Below are 18,063 nucleotides of genomic sequence, written 5' to 3'. Positions count from 1 at the left end.
CGTGCTACTGTCCCTGTGGTAGTTATATATATACTCTAGGGGAGATAATGATCGTGCTACTGTCTCTGTGGTATTAATGTATGTGCTTTAGGGGAGGCATTGATCGTTCTTCTGTCCCTGTGGTAGTTATATATATATATACATGTACTAAATGGGAGGCAATGATCGTTCTATAGTCCCCTGTGGTACGTAAATATATACTCTAGGGGAGGCAATGACCGTGCTACTGTCCCTGTGGTAGTCATATATATACTCTAGGGGAGGCGATGATTGTTCTACGGTTCTCTATGGTAGATATATATATAAACTTTAGGGGAGGCAATGCTCGTGCTACAGTCCTCTGTGGTAGTTAAATATATACTGTAGGGGAGGCAATAATCGTGCTTCAGTCCTCTATGGTAGTTATTTATATACTCTAGGGGATGCAATGATCGTGCTACAGTCCCATGTGGTAGTTATATATATACTCTAGGGGAGGCAATGGTCGTTCTACAATCCTCTATGGTAGTTATGTATATACTGTAGCAGAGGCATTGATCGTACTACAGTACCATGTGGTAGTTAAATGTATTCTCTAGGGGAGGCAATGACCGTGCTACTGTCCCTGTGGTAGTCATATATATACTCTAGGGGAGGCGATGATTGTTCTACGGTTCTCTATGGTAGATATATATATAAACTTTAGGGGAGGCAATGGGCGGGCTACAGTCCTCTGTGGTAGTTAAATATATACTGTAGGGGAGGCAATAATCGTGGTTCAGTCCTCTATGGTAGTTATGTATATACTGTAGCAGAGGCATTGATCGTACTACAGTACCATGTGGTAGTTAAATGTATACTCTAGGGGAGGAGGCAATGTTCGTTCTACAGTCCTCTGTTGGAATTAAATATATACTCTAGGGGAGAAAAGGTTCGTTCTACAGTCCCCTGTGGTAGTTATATATGTACTCTAGGGGAGGCAATGGTCGTTCTACAGTCCTCTATGGTAGTTATGTATATACTCTAGCAGAGGCATTGATCGTACTACAGTACCATGTGGTAGTTAAGTGTATACTCTAGGGGAGGCAATGTTCGTTCTACAGTCCTCTGTTGGAATTAAATATATACTCTAGGGGAGAAAAGGTTCGTTCTACAGTCCCCTGTGGTAGTTATATATGTACTCTAGGGGAGGCAATGGTCGTTCTACAATCCTCTATGGTAGTTATGTATATACTCTAGCAGAGGCATTGATCGTACTACAGTACCATGTGGTAGTTAAGTGTATACTCTAGGGGAGGCAATGGTCGTTCTACAGTCCTCTATGGTAGTTATGTATATACTCTAGCAGAGGCATTGATCGTACTACAGTACCATGTGGTAGTTAAATGTATACTCTAGGGGAGGCAATGACCGTGCTACTGTCCCTGTGGTAGTTATATATATATACTCTGGGGGAGGCAATGCTCGTGCTACTGTCCCTGTGGTAGTTATATATGTACTCTAGGGGAGGCAATGGTCGTTCTACAATCCTCTATGGTAGTTATGTATATACTGTAGCAGAGGCATTGATCGTACTACAGTACCATGTGGTAGTTAAGTGTATACTCTAGGGGAGGCAATGACCGTGCTACTGTCCCTGTGGTAGTTATATATATACTCTGGGGGAGACTATGATCGTGCTACTGTCTCTGTGGTATTTATGTATGTACTCTAGGGGAGGCATTGATCGTGCTTCTGTCCCTGTGGTAGTTATATATATATACTCTAGGGGAGGCAATGCTCGTGCTACTGTCCCTGTGGTAGTTATATATATCCTCTAGGGGAGGCAGTGATCGTGCTACTGTCCCTGTGGTAGTTATATATGTACTCTAGGGGAGTCATTGATCGTGCTACTGTCCCTGTGGTAGTTATATACATACTCTAGGGGAGGCAGTGATCGTGCTACTGTCCCTGTGGTAGTTATATATATACTGTAGGGGAGTCAATGATCGTGCTACTGTCTCTGTAGTAGTTACATATATATACTCTAGGGGAGGCAATGTTCGTTCTACAGTCCTCTGTGGTAGGTATATATAGACTCTAGGTGAGACAATGCTTGTGCTTCTGTCCCTGTGGTAGGTATATATATACTCTAGGGGAGGCAATACTCGTGCTTATTTTCTATGCCGTAAATTCCGTAACCCTTATTTTATACCTTCCGTTGTTTAATTGTTAGAAATCAGCAATAGTGGCTTGATCGATATAGGTATCTGTAAAAGATAAATTACATTTTATAGTGAAACCCCAATAACTCGAACTCGCATAACTCGAATACCCCATGTTCCTCGAATAGTTGAATTGGTCCCGATCGTGTTCTTTTATATTCATTTTAAATTAACATCGGATTACTCGAACTGTTACTGTTCGAATACTACGTGTTCCTCGAACTCTGATTTATCCCGACCACTCAAAACCTTAATATCTAAGGAGGCTCTACCCTTTCGCAATTAACCAGCAGAATTCGTTGAATTTATGAAAATCTAAGCATTCCAATAGACTGGAGATTGTTTTCGGAGAAAAAAAATACAAAAAAAAGAGTTTTTGTCACTTCTAATAATTTCCTTTTTTTGGCATGTGACATTGTTCGAAACAATAACAACAATTAAAAGATGGAAAGAAACAATGCTAATTAAGCAAATATTGTATTACCACAAAATATATAAAACACGTTACTCAAAGTGTATTTTTTGTTTTTTTCATCTATAAGCAAAAAGGCGAACAGGACACATAGTTTCATACAAAAAGAGTGAAAACTTCAACATGATATTCACAATGCCTTTAGTTTATTTATTTTACATTTTACAATAACTTTGATCCTGATGAGAGTTTTCTTCCTAGAAAAAAATCGGAACTTTTTGCAGAGGGATCAAAATTACATAATGACAGTTATCTCTTTTTATAAATATAAAAAATCTTGGAAATAAATTAAAGGGCCGGTTTCCAAAACGGCCCCTTCTCTGATTCAAATTTCCTGTTGGTGATGCATTGCTCATGCCGTTGTGCTCACAAATCTATAAAGTATAAAGATTTAGGTCACTTGGTTTGTTTTTTATGGCTCCTCAAAGTTGTACCTTTCAGAAGCTGTCTAAGTGTTGATAAAATGTGCATGTTATGTAAAATATTAATGAAAATCTAATCAAATGATGGTCACCGTAAAGAATACATTCATGGCATGATTGTGACAAAAAATCATGTTTCCATCGCGCCATTTGGCTGTTTTATGGAAGAAACAATCTCAAAAATGCCATTTTCGATGATAACATTTTAGACACAAAAACTGTGTTTTTTAGAGAATACACCCTTTTATGGGCGTTGGATGCAAACCAATTTTTATCCTATTAAACAGTACGTAATATGCTATTGATGAGAGGAAAAATCATCAAAATGTAAGTGGTGGAACATTTTCAAATGTTGGGTTGAATTAGCCTATGGTTGAATTGCCGATTTTCGACTTTCTTTAGATAATTAACAAAAAAACGAGAGTATTTGCTCGGTATGTTGAGAATATGTACACAGATATGAAAAAAAGTGAGAGAAACACTTTTTCATAAAAAAAATCCAAGATGGCTACTTCACAAGTCCCCGTGGTTGAAGACATTGGCTGACAAATAGACAGAACAACAAACAAAACGTGTTCCTTATGATTTTGGTTGGTTTTCGCATTTACGGGAGTGTTCATAGCTACGGGCGATTGTATAATACCTATATTTATAAGTTTGGTTAGTCACATGGTAACGGGGATCTTTCATATCGAGCCCCAAACATACTTTCGACATATGCACTCCGTTGCCGCATGGAAAACTATTTCAAGTTTTGTCGGAATTTCTTTACCTGTGGTTGTAATGGTCGAGGGTTTTCCAGCGTCCTGTAATACCCAAGGTAGTACAAGATACTGGAGATGTGCGCACACATTCCCATCGTTCTCTCTCCAACTGGGCACTGGCAGTAGTAGTCCTTTATTGGGGCCTCAACATCGGGTGAAACGGTGAACCGTATCCAAACGTTATATTTCGTTTGGCTTTTGTGTCGAGAATGTATTTGACATCGGAGAAGGTCTGGGGAGTGCTGGTAAAGCCACACCTCATAGTCTCCGTCATCACTTAAATGTTCGGCGATGTAACCAGGAGCCAGAGATATCTGATACGTTCCACACGTAATGGTTCTCAAGTAATCAAGATCGAGACGGGGAAACAGTACGGAAGATGCATCCATCTTGACAAACTCGGACCTTGCCCGTCTAGATAGATCCGGATCTGTCTTGACTCTCTGAGCTAAACCATTCGGTGTTGTCAAACGGTCCTTCATACGTTCAGCCATTAGCCTATCTTTGGCATCTCTCTCTGGAGATCTCTGGTAGATCGGTCCTCTAATACCATTCAGACAGGCTGTGACGGTTCGAAGCAAAGCCTCGATGACATTGATAAAGCTGTTAGACACCAATTGCGTTCGGAAGAACGTCCAGTGTTTCAGACGACCATGATAGGATTCCACAATCCACCTCGATTTGGTGATAGTTCTGTCAAGATTTGCTTGGACGTCAGAATGTTGACTTTGACCGGGTTTCAGGTATGACGGCATGCTAGCATTGAGGCCAGAGGCTTCGAGAACTGGTAGGACATCTCTAAAACCTCGGTCAACGACAACGTTGTCGTCTGGTTGTAGCCAAGTAACTAGCTTGTCCATGACTTTTTTTGTAATTGTAGCATCATTTTCGCTGCCAGTGAATGGTCCTACTGTGTCCAGAATGTAGCCATCTGGTAAGGCGATGCTCATGAATTTGAGATAGTTTCTCTTCTTCTGGCCACAGTAGGACATTCTCTGGAGCTTGTGGTCGGAGCTTTTCTGGATATAAATATAGGTGCCATCTAATATGGCAGTGGCTTTATCTCCAAAAAATGCTTCTGAAAAGACAGTATTGTGCCCGAGCAACTGTTCTCTTGTCAAGTGATCCGGACCTAGAAATTGTGGGACTATCGATGTGTCTAATGCCTGTACTATGGAGTGGAAAGTTTTGGACACACTTGACTTGGAAATTCCAAAAAGAGAAGAACACTGACTCCAGGAAATGTCGGTTTTCAGTTTTACCCAGAACAGTAATAGAGCATCGTGTGTAGTCTTGGTATATATACCAGATGAAAGATATGGGGAACAGTGCGAGTGGATTTCGAGGAACTGATCTTTGGACCAACCTGTCCAGGCCATGCATGCCGAGTCATCAAGAGAAGAAAAGCTTATTGTAAACGCAGACTGGTTCTGTGAAAGGACGTGCGACACCTCTAGGAGGTCATTAATGATTTCGGACGATTTTGATGGTAACTGAGATTCCAAGGAACCTCTACCATCAAGGACAACCTCTGTAGACGGATCTAAGTCGTTACCAATAAGGTGAATGGAGCAGACGCGGGATGAGGTGGGACACCACAGTTTGTGTGAATAGATCAGGTGATGTCTTGCACGTTTTGGTAAGACTGATGATTTTGTTCCATTTCTTGCAAAGGTAACAAGACAGAGACAGCATTTTTTGTGTGAAGATGATCCATTCAAAAGATCATGAAGGGTCAGCAACGGCAGGATATGGGACGGGGAGTCGTCTTCTTCCTCTATTTCCTGGTTCTGCTCGGGTTCAGGTTCAGGCTGATTTTTGTTCCGAAGATACTTCATGTAGCACTTCTGGCAAATAAGTGCTTGTTCCTTTGCTGACATCAATCCTTGTTGCACCAGCGTATCTAGGAGCCATTTATATTGTGGACTATTTACATTGCGTGCACTTCTGTTCTTATTGCCACTACGTTTCTTGAAGTATACTTGACACCCTTCTCCAACACATTTACCCTCCATCTTGAAACAATAACGATTGGTTTATGAAGCGTCGATAAAGTAACAAAATAGCAAGCCACCGATGATTGCTGTAAACAGCTAATACTTAGTAGTTTGGTACAATTATGCGAAAATGTGTGATAAATAACGAACAACTAATTACACAAAATAACAAGACAATATAATAAATCACATTCAATACCTCCAAGAAGCGCAGAATTGATTGATTACTTAGAACAAAATAAAGTATTTCATATGGATAATCTATCTATTCGATGTGGCGTGGTCGGCAGGCACAAAGAAAGTGAGACAAGTCAGGGTCCCAACCCTGACAGAGCCACAACGCTTTGGAGATGGGACAATAAAACAAGGAAAGTGAGACAAGAATAGCTAGCGTCGAGTCAATGATTCCGTAAACGTATAGACAAAGACAAGAAGATACGGATAAATGTACAAGGCCACACGATCAGAAAATTCAGAAGAGGACAACTTGAGATAGAACAGTATTCATGTATCAGGGTGTCCTCAGTGTAAATCTTTATATCGATACTGTTTATTTAGTCGTTACACATCATAAAACTGTCATGAAAATATCCGCTCTGATATTCAATATAAAAGTTTGTATATAATAAGCTATATAATAGGGTTTCAGACAAGGTTGTTACTCATTTCCCCTTTTCTTTCAATTTACAACCACATTCAGGCGGCGATATGAGAACGTTCCACCACATGGAATTAGCTGATTTTTGGTACACATATGAAACAAGTAAAGCTCTATCCGATTTTCTGATGGAAATTTGCATCCAAAACTATATAACGGGAGAAAATTGCAATTTTATGGCATTTTTCTTCATAATTGTGTCTCTGCAAGTGCATTTTCATCCGAGAATTTTTTTTTTTATGTTTTATGAATAAACACGATGTTTTGGAAATATTTATCAAAAGAAATTTATACTATGTTGCGAATTACAATTTCGAGATAACCTTCTTTTATTTACGAACTTATGTCTTTGATGCTGAAATTGACAACTTTATAAAAATACATTTTCACTGAAATTATGATAATCTGGGTGTCGGAAAGGTGTAAACTTATTCTTCGGAAAAGAAAAAAACAGTAGTTGAGCTAGATAAGAAATAATACGGGGGCAGGCTCCTGTGGAGAATTAACATTACTGGAAACAGGCCCTTTATGATATCGAAATTGTAAATATATTGTTCTTTTATGGAACCCAATTACTCTCATCCATGTTCTCTTGGGACATTATTCCACAGACCGCTAGCGCATGGTATATCTTGCAGTTAGGTGCATTATGTAACCAGAGGCTTTCGCACGCTATGCCGTTCTCACATGCACTCACATATGCATTTTCATAAGGATTTTGATATTTTACAAAAAATTGAGCAAAAAATGATTTACCCGACAGAGCGTATCTTGCTTGGCAGCAAACATCGTAACGATATCGAGCTTGTGAGCAGGTGTAAGAACGTGATATGTACATGTGAAGTCGATACACAAAACACATCAGCCTGCATTCCATGCGCTTCCCATATGACCTTCTTGAAGACGTCTGGTCTCGTGTTAGTGTCTTCCCGTGAGTCAGTTTATATCTTTGTATCATAATCTTTATTTATGAAGTACGTGTGATTACACCTTTCCATGTGAAGTATTAATATCGAGAGTTGACATATCATCGTCACGAACGAGTACTAGTGTTAACCCGGTCACGGTAAATGAAAATTGGGCATAACATTACATGACATTATAATATTTTATGTATCAACAGTGCCTTGACTGGACCTGGTATCTGGCAAATGATATGCAGTTCTACGTCGTTAGTCCTCTTCTACTGGTCCCACTTTACTTGTAAGTGTTGATCGAACTTGCCACCTTTTAAATATAATTTCACATTTGAATTTGTCTGATATGGCTTTACGCACACAAAAGGGTTATAAACCATAGTCATACCTTGATGCAAATCAAGTCATCTGGCAAAAAAGGTTTTTATTTTGTATTTTCTTTTATATATTCATAATATAACAAATCCACCTCGTACACATTTTACACTTTTGTGTGCATACGCTTCAGTGGTCATTTGTCTGATGAAGGTGACAGTGTAAATATCGTACTAGTCATCGAAACGTCACATAGAAAATTGTATTGGTTGTGTAAAAAGAACTTTTCATAATCTATACTTACCAACCTGAAGAAAATATTTAGAAACTTCTTATTATTATGTTAAGTTACCATACATTGCAACGTAATTTTCCATTGTAATGTCATCGTTCATGACAATTGTTTTCCCGATCGAACACCTCGTGTCATTAACTAATGAGAGTGAGATAAACATGATAACCAACCATCATTCCGTGGAGAACCTCTATATAGATTATTGCTGAATGGGGTCAAATCCAGTCACATTCCTTACAAATATCCACTATGATACCGCCTTACATGTTTATGTAATTATGTCATGGTTCATTACGATGTCATTTAGGTTTCTATACAAAGTTTATAAACATAACTCTTCATACAATTAGAACACAATTGTACATGTAATCAATAATATGAATATCTATACAGTCGTTATTAGGGTTTTACATAAATTAACAACGTTATTTAACATATTTATAATAACATGTGTGTTCATACAAAAAATAATAACATTTTACATACACTATTTATTAAACTATTTATGTTTAAACATACTCATAATGACCTGATTTAACATATATTTAATAATATTCAATTATAGCCTTTCGCAGAGGTCGATAAATCCAAGTGTCGACCGAAGTCAAAGGCTACAATTGTTTTATTATTTTCAAAACAGTAATGTTAGCAATCTGAAAAAAACACACAACAAAAAACTACGGAAGCGGGACGATGCGTTCGTTTGGAGACACGCCATAATTCTATTTTTAGAAACACCCAGTCCTTCATCAAAACTCACGCGCAATTAGTCAATATCGGTTTTTATCGGTGGACACGTGATTCACTTATGGCCAATCACTTGTCGGGAATAATATGAAAAAATACTAACATGATTTAACATACTTATAATAACATGATTGTACATACAATCACACACATGATTGTACATATAACCAAACACATGATTGTACATACAACCAAACACATGATTGTACATACAATCAAACACATGATTGTACATACAATCAAACACATGATTGTAAATACAATCAAACACATGATTGGACATTCAATCTAACACATTATTGTACATATAATCAATAGAATGATTAAACATATCAACAATACCTTGATTTGATAACATGTTTGTACACACAATCAATTACTTGATTTTCTTTATAGTAAACACTAATTCAGACAAGGCATGAGCAACATTACCAAACAGAACGATAATAAGTCCTTTAGTTTTTATCATTGAACGAATATTGATATATGCGCCAAAATGCCTTACACAGTATCATGTATTTGTTTATTTCATGGTTATATTGTTATTTTTCAGCTGGAAAAAAATTGGAGGAGCCATATGCGCGATATGTTTGCTCGGAGTAACAGCAGCTTCTGCTGGTATTTCCGTATATTATCAGCTTCCAGCTGTGGCTTTCTCAATTTCGAAAAGCAGGTACGTCCTTCTACATGTAACATTACCTGTCGAAAGAAGCTGAACCATTTTGTATTGTTAAATACCTAGACACTATTTCCGCGATAATCCATTTCATCGGTAGGCGTTTGCTGTTCATATTATCACAAATAAAAAAAAACATTGAAAGGAAATAAAAAAAAGAAAAAGAAAACCATTCACATCAAATCAGCTATAGTCTATGAAAGTTGATGGAAACAAATAGATTACCAACAAAGACACCGAGAAGGTGAGAATATCATTCGCTTATTTAGTTATTTCAGATTGGAAGAATATATGGATGATTACTACACAAAACCCTACTGTCGCATGGGGCCCTACATCGTCGGCATCGTAACGGGCTTTATCCTCTACAGAACTAGAGGCAAATACAAAATAAAAAAGGTGAGTGTATCTCTATGTACCATGAGATGATTATTTGATGCAAGTAAAGCCTATGCAATGATTTACTGTAAAATATCCTATATTGTTCGGTAGGTGTCTTCAATATCTCGTATGATTGCCAAAAGCTGTAACTAAGTATTGGCAACTTTTTTCCTGCATGATTATAGCTGTGATAAACCATTTCTGAAAAAGAAAGCCAGATCTTGCTTGACTTTTATTAAAATATGTTTTAAATATAAGTTACCCAAAACGGTGTTCTGGGTGTAATAAATCAATTATAATGAGGGCATTCCGTAGGAAATTGAGATTTTTCTCATTTACCGGGCCAGATTCCCATATGCACATGTTCCACGTTTTTGATATCTCGTCCCTTCTTTCTGATGCTTATCTCTCGTTGACTCACTTTATGTGATAGTGCGTCTTGCGCAAGAATAGGTCCTCTACATTAGCGTTCCTTGTCCGCGATGCTCTCAGCTTAATTGCTGCCTTCGGCTGTTTTTAGCCGAGGGGACTATTGGTTTTATATAATAGCTATATTTTCAATTATAGTATATCAGTTCTATCTTCTTGTAATATGATGTATATGCACATGTAACTGTTCTGTCTCACTGTGTCTTGATAAAGGAGCGGATCGCTCCGAAAATTTGACAACCTAAACTTGTCCACACTGTTGGAATTACTTCTTTGCCCCATATACTATTTTAAGTAATTCGTATGTTACGGACATACCTCCATTAGGATCCAGTGTTGAGATTTTACCGTCTATATTACTTCATTGACCCCTGACCTATATGTATGTATATATTTATTCCCGAAAATACAGGACAGTTAACAAACAACAAGTCCTAATAGCATGGTAAATAGAATATCGGATTAGGTCCACAAATGAAATGTCTCTTTAATATCATTACATCACAGTTAACAAACAACAAGTCCTAATAGCATGGTAAATATAATATCGGATTAGGTCCAAAAATGAAATGTCTCTTTAATATCATTACGTCACAGTTGACAAATAACAAGTCCTAATAGCATGGTAAATAGAATATCGGATTAGGTCCAACAATGAAATGTCTCTTTAATATCATAACGTCAGTTAACAAACAACAAGTCCTAATAGCATGGTAAATAGAATATCGGATTAGGTCCAACAATTAAATGTCTCTTTAATATCATTACGTCACAGTCGACAAATAACAAGTCCTAATAGCATGGTAAATGGAATATCGGATTAGGTCCAACAATTAAATGTCTCTTTAATATCATTACATCACAGTTAACAAACAACAAGTCCTAATAGCATGGTAAATAGAATATCGGATTAGGTCCACAAATGAAATGTCTCTTTAATATCATTACGTCACAGTTAACTTTATATTATCACTAGTAAACCAGATGTATCATCTTCAGGCGCACAATTTACTCAATAGATATAATTATCAATGCAGCTGAGAACACAGAATCTGAGTTATGTCCCCTGATAAACAACTGTATTTGTACAAAGTACTTGTAGTGTAAATACCAAAGTCTACGCAAGTGACTGAAAAACGCCTTATTAATTAGCCTATATTTGATGTTTAAGCAACAAAGCCCGTTTTATTATCATAAAACATATCATTTTTATATTTACTTTTACGCTACTGCAATCTATGTTAGATCGATTGCCAATATTGCAACACCTCAAATCGGAAATAAATACAATTATATGTTTTTTTTTAACAATGACTGACTTTTGTTCAGGTAAACATTTGAAAGTGATATTTACCGAGTTTTCATACTTGCATTAGGGAGAGCGTATGCAAATTGTACGGCAGAGAGAGCTGCATTTGTCGTCAATCAAACCGAGGAAATTCTTTGAAATTATACTCCAGCAGTGTAAAACAATGAAGAGGAAAAGTTGTTTTTATCAAGAACTGCAAATGTTTTGAATAACTTGCCAGAAAATATAGTACTTGTATGTGCTATCACAAATCTCTTTTATTTATAACAATTTGAGTCTGGTGTATAGGATACGAAATCCTGTATCAGAAATCTATCATTAAATTAAATCAAATCATGAATGTCAGAGATTATTGTGACGTTACAATTGACATGACGCCATAAAGTTAATATTGACCTGCTGTTTCTTAAAATAGTAACACCGAGTCAATATCACAAATCACCGACCTCCACGTGATAATAATCCAACCAATGAGGATTTAGCAAAGATGTGTGTCATCTAATCTTTACGATCTGTTTATATATATTACACAATTCTAAGTGAGTAAACATACACATCCGTACCTTTGTGTCAGCATCAGCAGTATATAGTCACGTCATATTGATTATGTTGTCAAAACGAATGCAGGAGGTATATATAGATAAACAACGGTAACATCATAAACAACTGCTGTGAAAAATTAAGGACAGATAGTGGAATTGATAAAGGAGAAAATATAATCAATATTAGATACGTGACTAGATATATGTAAAGATTAATATTTGGTAATATATTAACTAAAATATGTTAGAAGCTAAAGAAAGCAAAATGATCAGTTGTGAAAAAAACCATAACATTTACCCCAGAGCAAGTAATACAATTTTAAATGTGTTGAGTGGAATTTGTATTGTGCCAGCTTACAGTGCTCATTCATTCAAAGTTAGTATATATGTAAATACAATAGCAGTCCTATTGATGGTGTATTCGTTGAAAATAAAAATAAAAGAAATTATGAGAAATGCCCAATAGCGCTTCCACCTCTTTAGAGGTTCTTTAAAGAAAATGCGTACCCTGATAATCCTCTGAACAGGTGTAAGCGCTTGGAAGCTGCTTAGTGTTTCTGGTATCTTTCTCCTTCGAGCTTCCATCAGAGCTAAAAGAATGATTTATAGGAAAAAAGGAAAACAAATTAATATATATGTTCATGCGTATAATCAGCCCACGGAAGAGGAAATATTACTCTATTTCTATTTTAGCCATTGAACCTTTTCATCTGGGTATGTATGGCATCCCTGGCCTGTATAGTGACGTTTGGTATTTATGAGGAATCGATCGGGAACGCCATGAGTGTTGAAATTGCTGCCCTTTACAACGCTGTCCATCGAACCTTGTGGGGAGTCTGCGTCTCCTGGGTTGTGTTTGCATGCGTTACAGGAAACGGAGGTAAAAACTCATTGCAAAATTCCCAAATTTGAAATATGAATGATGTTTACCTTATTTCGTAATGACTACGCATGCAGGTGGTTGAAAATAACGACACGGGGTTTCAAAGTATGCAGGCTGATGACGCTTATGGACAATTTTCATGGTCGCTACCATAATCTCATTGGGAAATATCCTATTTTCTTGTATTGTTTTAAGATTTTTCGTTGTCATTACTCCGGTTCTTATTTTCACGATGTGACATTCACATATGAAGCGGAAGGCGCTTACCGTACATAACCCCAGTTTCTTCGATTTCGGGTTTAAATAACATTTTGTAGACACATTTTTATCCTCTCTTTTCGTTTTTGCTTTTGTCTTGTAGTAAGTTTTCTTTAACTGTAGCCCTTGTTTATGATTCTAGAAATGGCAGTGAGAAGTTTAGGTGTTGCGTCGATTAAGCAGAGTAAGAAATAAAATGTTGTAATTGCTAATCTAGTAAAGGAGCAAAAGAAATAAATATTAACTATTTTACATACGGAGAAGAAAAATCTGAAGAATAATCGAAATTTCAGGTTATGTGAACACTTCGCTGTCCTGGAGTCCGTTTGTCCCACTTGGACGTCTGTTGTACTGTGTCTATCTCGTTCATCCGCTGGCCATCGATGCCTATTATATGTCTCGGAGACAAGGGGTATATGGGACCGACACCGAAGTAGTAAGTGCTTAATCTTGTAAGATCAAGACGATTATTTGATGAATAGATGATAGACTGAAAAGGGAACACGGTGATATATTTTTACGATGCTTCCTACGGGTGCTAACTGTATGTACGTAAAATGCTTTTACCTTTTTTTGAATTATTATCGTTTGACGTATACAATGTATTTATAATACCGTGCTATTCCTTATTCTGTATCTTGGATACCGGGAAACTTTCGCCCTGTCAAAGATTCGCCCATTACCAATAAAATACATTTTCTCCTAGCGTTCAATTCGCCATTCACATGTAATTCCTATATAACGGTATTGTGTCTTTATAATTGTGTTATCTGTTGTTACCAGGCAATGATTATTTGACTGATTTTATAAGAAGCGTTTATTTTTCACCAGATTTACGTCTTTCTTGGAAACTTGTTAATGTCCTACATGGCAGCAGTTGTCCTTTGCCTTGCGGTCGAGTCCCCATTGATGGCACTGGAGAAGACAATCCTCAGAAAGGACAAAAAGACGAAATAACCGTTATAAAGGAACAAGATGTAACATCATAATCAAGTCATTGTTTGGTAGTCGATGACAATAACAGTAACAATAACAGCTTGTTTGGTCTTTATCTAAATCAGAAATAAAGGTTCCTTCGTGATTGACTCTCTGTTATACTCATGTAAGTTAATTGAAAAGAAAAAGTATGAAAGAAAAAAGGAAAACAAAACCTCACGTCACGTCAACCCTGCATCAACGTCAAGCCAACCCTGCATTTTGCCTGTAACATTAACAGCACTTTATGGATATGATACACAATGGGTAAACAGGAAAAGAGAAATTGGAATCATTTACCCCCTTTGGGTGAGATAGTGAAATTGTAACCCTCTGAGAAAAAATCATAAGTTGCAAAACACATTTGGCAAATATTCCCTCTCGGGTTGAGATTCCCCCATCTCAACCCGATGGAGTGAGAAATTTAATAAGTCGACATACACAGGAGTGATATACGAATATGTACCAGTTCGTGGACTACTATAATGACATATATAAAATGACCCAATAAAAGTGTGTGACATTTACTGTATATAGGGATTTTAGTTTAGTACTGTACAGAAGCAAACATTAGGGTTCAAGTGAAGTGAAAATGAGTTTACATTTTTATTACACTTTTTCAAGTGAAATACTGATAACAAGATATTTTATAAAAGGGACATTTTATCCCTGGGAAAAATGAATAAAATGCATCTGCTTATTTTACCAGTCAAAACACTGTTAACAAACTACCATAACTATGCAACATCTGTGTGAAAGAACGTCTGGGATATCAGATGAGTATACTGCTCATAACATCCATCTGCTACCAATTATGGGGAGTCTATTTTCTGGGAGAGACACAATGTTTATATCTACAGTAAACTCTCATTTCCATGGAAGCCAGTTGACTGGTCGGGGAAACCTCAAATCAAATTAAACACGTGTAAGCGCCTCCAAGTGAGACCAAGCGATTGGCAGAAAGAATAAAAGAGCCAGGGTTATTTCTGACAGTGATTAAGTATAACTTGCATAGATGGTGTCGATATGTTATCGTCAAGATAAGTGGTGACACAACAACCGCATTTTGTCCCACTCCAAGCCATTTCAGTTTAGAGGCTTCAAAGTAACAACACCATGCATGATCTAAGTTGATAAGACGTGACTTTTATCAAATGATTAAATTGAGATAGCAATTTGGTATACTATGTTAATATGAAAATGCCAAGCCTTAAAAGAGCGTAGCTTTTGTTGGTCTCTGATATTTACTGATTCAGCATACTGCTTTCAGAATGAGATTTTCAGATAAGATAAACTTTATTTCAAATTGGCAAGTCAAGGAATAACAATAAAACACAAGCTCTAATGAGATGAAGAACGACATAACAATAGGGTAGGTCGGGACAAGTTCGGCCCATTTTTATTTGAGTTCGTTCTGGGAAGTATGGCAGCACGTCCGATTTTTAATATTATTTAACTTTTCCTGTCGAAAAATCGGATTGCCGAACGAGCCTCGCCATGGGTTAGTTCGGACAGTCATATGGGTAAGTCGGCCTTCATTGGAATCAGCTTTATTATGACGTCATAAAGCGTGCAACGCCAAGATTTTACCGCAAATTTTACGACTTTGAAGGTGTTAGATGGGCAGAGGTTGCAGCGGTATCATTGCCCGAACCTGTCCGGGCCCAAATCGATATTTCAATAAGTTCTTATCGTACAGCAATATGGCAATGAGTGCTTTGCTTTGCTTTTATTTTTACCATTTGAAGCTGTCAGTGTGTTACATGTTTGACCGTAAAAAAATAGCAATTACGTTTACAGAAAGTTCTCATAACTATAGACGCGAGATCATGATTTTCTTGCTACCCTCTCAAAAGTATTTTTTTCCTGTTTAGTAATTTTACATTAGAGTTTTCCTCGTCAACTAAACTGCTAAGATCTTTAAAGTTGTAAATATTAGCTCAAAAACAAAAATACAGGGGTGGCAGAACTTGCCCCGGTCACCCGTATGTAGGTTTTGTGTATCATTGATGATTGATAAAAATGTATTCAAAATTATTTTTTTGCATCAATGAAGCCATTTCCTTCCAGTCAAAGCTAAAGTAGATATTTTGTTCTTGTGCGTAAGGGCACAAAAAGAATGTTTGATATCAGTGTGGAAAATAAACTGATTGGTCATTGCTATAGAAAAAGTGCTTATTAAATATTTGACGATTACCATAAGTAAATGTATAGAGATGTTTATTAAAAAAAATAAAAAAGCATTGTAATACTTTGATGTAACTGAGATTGTCGTTATATCGATATGTAGTCTCATTTCCTGTTCCACCATGAAACACCGGATTGAATTTCAAATTCTGTAACTGTCACCGAGATTTAACATGTAATGATGCCAAATGAAATTAAACAGTATCTGTCTGTAATTAGTTATACATCGGCATGTGTTGTGAAAAAGTATTACGTTGCTTAAAAAGGGTTTTGAGTTCGGGTTGGTTGTCTGGAAAATTATTGTTGATTTTACATAAATGTATTATCCATTGTTTCTTTTATGAGTGGTAATGCATAAATAAATTTCGTAAAGACTATAACCAGACTTTCACAAATGTTAATAATTTCGTTCATATTCTCAACGAATTGAAATTAAAAGGTAATTTTAAATGATAAAAAGAAATATATAAACGTTGACCTATCGGTTTAATGCCGCTCTTTTTGAAGAGATCTCCCTGTAGACATAAGAGGATCTTCAAACAAATATCCCCATTTTTGCTTTTTGTGCCTGTGGAAAAAAATGAAATAAAAAAGTCATGAAGCACCGACAAAGAGATAAATGCACCGGACATCAAAGATTTTCCGGATATTTTTCATCCTTCTGGAAATAACCGATGATGGCCGATGGAGTGTGACGTGCTTGTGACGTCAAAGGATGATAATTTCTGAACGAAGTTGCAGGCCTGTTAGTATCACATTTTATGTGATAGACTTTTTTTACTCAGAATGTAAATTAGTTTTTATCTCAATAAATAAGTTATAAAACATGAAGATTGTTTTCACTATATGCAGATGTTCATGTATGGTTGAAACACAAATGTCTTTGCTTCAAGAATACACTTCCGGTTTCCCTACTGGGCGTCTACTACCGGACGAAAATAATTAAAGGCAACGTGGTAATACATTTTGTACTTGGATTGAGATGCTTTTAAAAAATTCAAAAACATGTATCCAAACTAATGGTTTTACATCTAAATATTTCAACATCTCAAGATCAGCTCGTCATATGTTCTTTCAAATACAGAGCCTTATCCTCCCAAAAAAATTCCCACTAGAGCCTCGTCTCTCGAAAAATATCCCACTAGAGCCTCGTCTCCCGAAAAATGTCGCATCTACAAGAAATGTATAACCTCACCAAAGGAAAATGTCATATCTACAACCTTCGGCGCCCGAGAGCTGCGCTCTTATCAATATAAACTTTAGTACCTACTCTATTTAAATAATTAATTAAGGAATTAAATTAGGATTTTTTTCCTATGTCTATTTTATTAAAAGATTTCCACTTAGAACTGAGTTTTGTCTACACATGCTAGCGATAAAAGAATCCCGATCAAGTATTGTCAGCTTGATGTATTACTTGGAGTTCCGAGGAACAGTGTATTCAGTTTTGTCAAATATCTTTCACGCGTGTGGCTACTATTTGGATCGCTTTCAAAGGTGTGCACAGGTAACAGATATCAAAACATGAACAACGCTCCTGAAATATATTTGGTATTACAGAAGACACTGTTACATATCTTCTATTTATTTTTTGTAATTTCAAACTAAACAACATTGGTTTTCCTTCACAAATGTTATTAACCAGCCTACTCG

At 36.6% G+C, this 18,063-nt stretch overlaps 1 protein-coding gene across 2 annotated transcripts in view; it reads left to right on the top strand.

Annotated features, from left to right (window-relative positions):
• Positions 1 to 14,371, top strand: part of LOC110446488 (O-acyltransferase like protein-like) — a 38,950-nt gene extending 24,579 nt beyond the window's left edge. Inside the window, exons 2-7 of one of the 2 annotated variants that reach the window (XM_021491659.1) lie at positions 7,620 to 7,699; positions 9,324 to 9,443; positions 9,725 to 9,845; positions 12,801 to 12,987; positions 13,542 to 13,684; positions 14,080 to 14,371. In XM_021491659.1, coding sequence (XP_021347334.1) covers positions 7,653 to 7,699; positions 9,324 to 9,443; positions 9,725 to 9,845; positions 12,801 to 12,987; positions 13,542 to 13,684; positions 14,080 to 14,205 — 744 coding nt within the window. In that variant the 5' untranslated portion in view covers positions 7,620 to 7,652 and the 3' untranslated portion in view covers positions 14,206 to 14,371. Of the gene's footprint in view, positions 1 to 7,619; positions 7,700 to 9,323; positions 9,444 to 9,715; positions 9,846 to 12,800; positions 12,988 to 13,541; positions 13,685 to 14,079 lie in introns of both variants that reach the window. The other variant, XM_021491658.1, reaches the window with a different exon arrangement.
• The last annotated feature ends 3,692 nt before the right edge of the window (positions 14,372 to 18,063 follow it).

This window comes from Mizuhopecten yessoensis, unplaced genomic scaffold (assembly GCF_002113885.1).
Source record: "Mizuhopecten yessoensis strain PY_sf001 unplaced genomic scaffold, ASM211388v2 scaffold2729, whole genome shotgun sequence".
In the NCBI taxonomy this organism is placed as follows: domain Eukaryota; kingdom Metazoa; phylum Mollusca; class Bivalvia; order Pectinida; family Pectinidae; genus Mizuhopecten; species Mizuhopecten yessoensis.
The sequence above is the reverse complement of the archived record's forward strand: the minus strand, read 5'-3'. Positions and strand labels throughout refer to the sequence as shown.